This window comes from Papaver somniferum, unplaced genomic scaffold, assembly GCF_003573695.1.
Source record: "Papaver somniferum cultivar HN1 unplaced genomic scaffold, ASM357369v1 unplaced-scaffold_70, whole genome shotgun sequence".
NCBI classification, from domain to species: Eukaryota; Viridiplantae; Streptophyta; class Magnoliopsida; order Ranunculales; family Papaveraceae; genus Papaver; species Papaver somniferum.
Window position 1 is genome coordinate 2,107,670 of NW_020649860.1, and position 5,156 is coordinate 2,112,825.

Sequence of the window (5,156 nt, forward strand, 5' to 3'; positions counted from 1 at the left end):
TGGCTGAAAAATATCATTCATTAGAGCTTGAAAGGTGGCAGGGGCATTGGTGAGGCCAAATGGCATGACCTTAAACTCATAATGGCCCTATGTTGTCATGGGCGTAAGGCGCCGCGTGGCGTCGGGTGTAAAATCTCGAGCCGCGGCGAGGCGCGGCGAAGCCGCGACGTAGAACAATAATTCCCACATAGGTTTATATTCTTGACACAACTGATATTAGCTTGTAAATCTTAATGAAAAAGATTTGCAAAAGATTTGGAAAGATTTTTTTTCCTTCACTATTGTTAAAGTAATTAACAAAAACAGCCAGGAATGATCTGTTTCTTAACATAATTAGCTTAGGGTTTTAAAATATTAATGTATGACTTAATGTAAAAGATTTTGGAAAGATTATTTTTCCATTTTTGGCACAAAATGCCACTTTGGTTCCCAACAAACTAGCGCCTTGTCCTGAGCGCCTAGAAAGGCGACGCCTGGGCGTCACTTTTAAAGTGGCATCTCTTTACCTACTGCGTGGCGCCAGAGTTCAGAATAAGGCCACTTTGGCGCCTAGGCGACGCCTTTGACAACATAGTAATGGCCTTGATGAGTTCAAAAAGCTGTCTTGTGTATGTCAAGATCATGAACTCTTATTTGATGATATCCTTCCCTCAGATCTATCTTTGAAAAGAATATGGCACCATGTAGTTCGTCTAGCAATTCATCCACAATAGGGATAGAAAACTTATCTTTAATGGTGATGTTGTTGAGCTTCCTATAATCCACACAGAATCTCCATGAATTATCCTTCTTTCTCACAAGAAGTTTGGGAGAGGAAAATGGATTGTGGCTAGGCTGAATAATCCCTGTTTGAAGCATTTCCTTAACCAATTGTTCAACTACTCTTTTCTGCACATAAGGACAGTTATAAGCCCTTTGGTTGACGGGTGAGGAGTTGGGTTGTAAGGGAATTTTATGGTCCAAACTTCTTTCAGGTGGAAGAGTGGAAGGTTCTTGAAATATATCAGTATATTCCTGCAAGAGTGGCAGTAAAATGGCCGGAGTGGTAGGGGGTGTTGAAGTGGTATGGATGGAGAATAGTTGAGCCACTACTCCATGTGAATGTTTTAGAAATAAGTTTTTGACTGCCTCTCCACTCATCATCAGGAATGAATGTTTTGGAGTAGTGCCTTGCAATGTAATAAGTTTGGTCTTGTATAGAAAGGAAGCACTAAGTTTTGCAAAATTGAAGGTCACATCACCTAATTTCTTCAACCAATCTGCTCCAAGTACTATGTCACACCCCCCAAGTGGTAATACTCTCAAGTTTTCCATAAAATGGTGCCCTTGCATGCTCCATTGGAGTTTAGAGCAAATGCCTGAACTTGTGGTTTGCTCTCCATTGGCAACAGTGACCAGCATAGGTGAAGTTGGTGTGATAGAGTACTTGAGGGAAGTAACCAATGCACTGTCAATGAAACTAGTGGTGCTACCTGTGTCAATAAGGATAAACACGGTCTTCTTGTTGATGAGGCCAGGAATCCTGATTGTATCACCAGTGGCAGAGCCAGTGAGAGCATGAAGAGATACTTCAACTTCAGATTGAACTGGAGATTCAGGTGCCTCAACAAACACTTCCTCTTCCTCCTCAGTGTCCTGTGATTCAGTAGAGTCCATGTGTAACATGTATAACTTTTGTTTACCCTTACAAAAGTGGCCAGGCTTGAATACTGCATCACAATTATAATAGCGCCCTTGAGCTCTTCTTTTGTCCATGTCCTCTTGAGAGAGTCTTTTAATGATAGGAGGTGTAGGGGTGGACTTTGGTGTAGGTGTGAAAAAGATTTTGGGGTGGAAGGGCTAAATTTGGGTGAAGTGATAATTGGTTTAGGAGGTAAGGGATTAGGAGTGTAAGGTTTTTGTGAGATGTAATGGATATTGAAGGATTTGGTAAATGGCTTTGAGGCTGCATTAGTTAATTGAAGTTTCTGTTCTTGGAGTCTAGCTAATGAGAAGGCATCAGCTAGAGTTTTTGGGTGGAACATGGATACAATTTTTCCAATATCATCCTTCAATCCACTGAGGAAGCTCATAACAAAGTAGGATTCACTCAAGGAAGGGTTCATACGTAGCGTCAAAGCTTTGAGTGATTCAAATTCATCATAATAATCATCCACAGAAGAGGACTGAACTAATTTATTAAAGCTACCAACAAAATTTTCTTCTACAGGATTTTCAAATCTAGCACATAAATGGAGAGATAAATCTTGGCAGGTAATTCTATTTCGATTAACTTGAAAATTTAGAAACCATTTCTCAGCCTTAACTTCTAAATAGATTGCAGCAATGTCGACTTTCCTATGTTCTTCAATATCACTGAGTTTGAAGTATCTTTCACTCTTCTGGATCCATCCTCTTGGGTTATATCCATCAAATCGTGGGAAGTCTAGTTTTGGAATCCGATGATGGTGATTAGGAAAGCTAGAATGATGATGAGAATAATTTGTGCAATCGTCATCCTGCTGATGTGAACCTTCTGGATCTTCAGATCGATTATGATTTGCAGGTTTATGGAGCAACTGAATAAGACTGCGGTTATTCTCTTGTAAGGTTTCTCTGAAACTAGCTTTCACAGTATCAATTTGTGTAGAAAGATTAGTAGAAAGCGTTTTGAGATCCGATTGAAGCTTACTGATAGCAGCTTCATTAGCTGAGGTTTTTGTTTCAAGATCTTTGAGAGTCATTGAAAAAATTTTGGGTGAAAACCTCGCTCTGAATACGAATTGTTGTGATTACACAACAGATTGACAAACAAAGAATGAAAATAGGGATAAATTGGTGATTAACACCTCTTGGATCGAAGAACCAAGCCAATTATCTGGGCAAAATAGCCGCAGCCAAAAATAAACACTTCATTAATTTTCAGATAACAACCAACAAAGTTTTCTTATAGCTTAAAAGAACAATTATTGGCCTAACTCTAAGCAATGGATCACAAACACGTGTCCATAATCAAGCGGCTAGTAATCAGCCAATAATAGAATTGTTAAATACACCCAAGACAGCGCTAAAGGCAGACTAAAGAGATAGCCCCTACTATGCATACTGACACTGTAAGACCACATCCGAGATCAAGGTGCACGGAATTAAGGAAATTTCTCATTTTTTTCCTGTGTATTGTCACTTGCTTTCTGGATTCTTTGCATAGTTTTGATTATTTTGTAGTGTGTATTCGGGAAGCTCTGTTATATTCCCTTTGCGGTCATTGTTATAGTTGGAATTCAAATTTATATGTTCCATTTGAGAGATACAAATAGATGAAATGGTATAGTTTTCACTATGTACAATAGCAAATAGTACCCTCTCTGTAGTTATGATGAGATACTAATGTATTGTGGATGTCCCATATCGATATTGAAGCACCATTTATAGTTTATCCTAGAATTACTTTGAATATGCCAAGTATGCCCTTGATGCTAGTATAAATTAGAAGTGATAAGGCTAAAGGAGGAAGTTTTTGGAGTTTTAGAAGATTGTGTGAAGAATGAGATGTTCTCTTCTTTCAAACCTAATTGTTATCTCTAGGGGGAATTAGATCATCTAATTCTAGATTATGAACTAGATGCCTCTCATAATCGTATAGTTTCCAATTTAATTGGGTAGAAATTGTAAGTTATTTGAGAAGAATCTCCATTATTAGGTTCTTCCTTTATTTAAAGGGTAGAAGAAACTAAATTGGTTGATTATTATCCTTTTCAAGTTATCAATTTCAATTTATTTTCATTGTAAGCTTCGGCTTCTCATCAGATACCCGAACTATTCTTTAGATTAAGAAATAATGCACACATATTAGATATTTCTGCAAAGCTAGCATTGTCCGAAAGTGATCTTTAATTTTTTGGGTATATATTTTTGGGTTGGATCCCTCATGATTATCTTAAATTTTTATTGTTTTTTTTTCTTTGTAGTTTTAATTGTGTGTTTTTTAGTTATATACTCCCTCCGTTACTTTTTAATAGGCCAGTTTCTATAAATAAATATTTCAAAAAAATAGGTCAGTTTCCTAATTGGGAAAGTCAAATGTTACTTTAATTTTCTGGGACCACTTTTCTTTTAACTTCTTTTGATGACAAGTGTTATGTGGACCATTTCACTTATTTCTTTGGCTGACAAGTGTATGGGGACCATTTCACTTCACTTCTTTTATTGACAAGTGTCTAGAGGACCACTTTCAATAATTAGTTCTCTTAATTTCTTTAATTTTTTCAAGAAAATAAACGGGGCTATTAAAAAGTAACGGAGGGAGTATATATTTCGATTTCGAAACATATTGAAAATGAGTAAATTCATCCTCACCATTTCTCCATGCTTTACCTTTCTGTCTGGGGAAAGAAATGTGGTAAAGAAGTTGTAGGTGATGACTGATAAGCACGTAAATGCTACATTGTAGAAAGTACTCGCGAACCCGATCACAGAAAGATATATGGCTAATTGGCGTGTAGAATGACATTTGCGTTCGGAGTTACTCATGTTGTTATCCACGGCAAGAACCTTGAATGTGATGGCCTGGTGTCTCTGTATATCAGCATCACTGAAGCTTTACCACTCAAGACATCTCACACATATTCTGGAATTGTCTTGGCATGTTTCAAACAAGCCGGCCCAATAGTGTGGCTAAAGAGAACAATAGTCTCCAGTCTCCACCACATTTCTTTGTGGTACATCGAGTGCATCTCAACAGCATGGTTTATTCCTTGTCACCACAAAACCAAAACAAACCTCAAGCAGCTGCCGTTACTTATTCTTCACAGTGCAAGATGTAAATTCATGGGGAGGTCAAAACAGATGATGATGGAAGAATTATATGCATGGGTTCAAGCTTTGAATCAATCTAATTTCTAGATGGGGTTCGCAGTGGATTTGTTTTACAACGGCAACAATTACAATTTGGGGGTTATGGCTTGAAATTGGGTTTAATGGGGCTGTGTCCGTGAAGGTTAAGTTGGGATTTCGAAGACAAGACTATTATAAATTTAAGGCAGTGGTGAATCTGAATTAGGAGCAATTGAGATTTCAATTGCGGAACTCTTAGCATCTCTCTACCGACTGCAACGATGGAGTTGAGGTTATTAGTATGGGACTGAATTTGGAAGTTGGCAGTTGATTGTATGGATGAA

At 37.8% G+C, this 5,156-nt stretch overlaps 1 protein-coding gene across 1 annotated transcript; it reads right to left on the reverse strand.

Moving 5' to 3' along the window:
- Positions 1-591: 591 nt before the first annotated feature.
- On the reverse strand, positions 592-2,723 carry LOC113344001. Its single transcript, XM_026588062.1, has 2 exons — positions 1,683-2,723; positions 592-1,635 (listed from the first exon to the last, which is right to left on the reverse strand). The coding sequence occupies exons 1-2, from the start codon at positions 2,721-2,723 to the stop codon at positions 592-594; spliced, it is 2,085 nt and encodes a 694-aa protein (XP_026443847.1).
- Positions 2,724-5,156: the final 2,433 nt, after the last annotated feature.

Bases quoted from the DNA above. Each gene is read 5' to 3' on its own strand.
- LOC113344001 (XM_026588062.1), bottom strand. From the start codon at position 2,723: ATGACTCTCAAAGATCTTGAAACAAAAACCTCAGCTAATGAAGCTGCT. The intron at 1,636-1,682 runs GTAAACAAAAGT...ACTGAATCACAG, and splicing joins GCCTGGCCACTTTTGTAAGG to GACACTGAGGAGGAAGAGGA.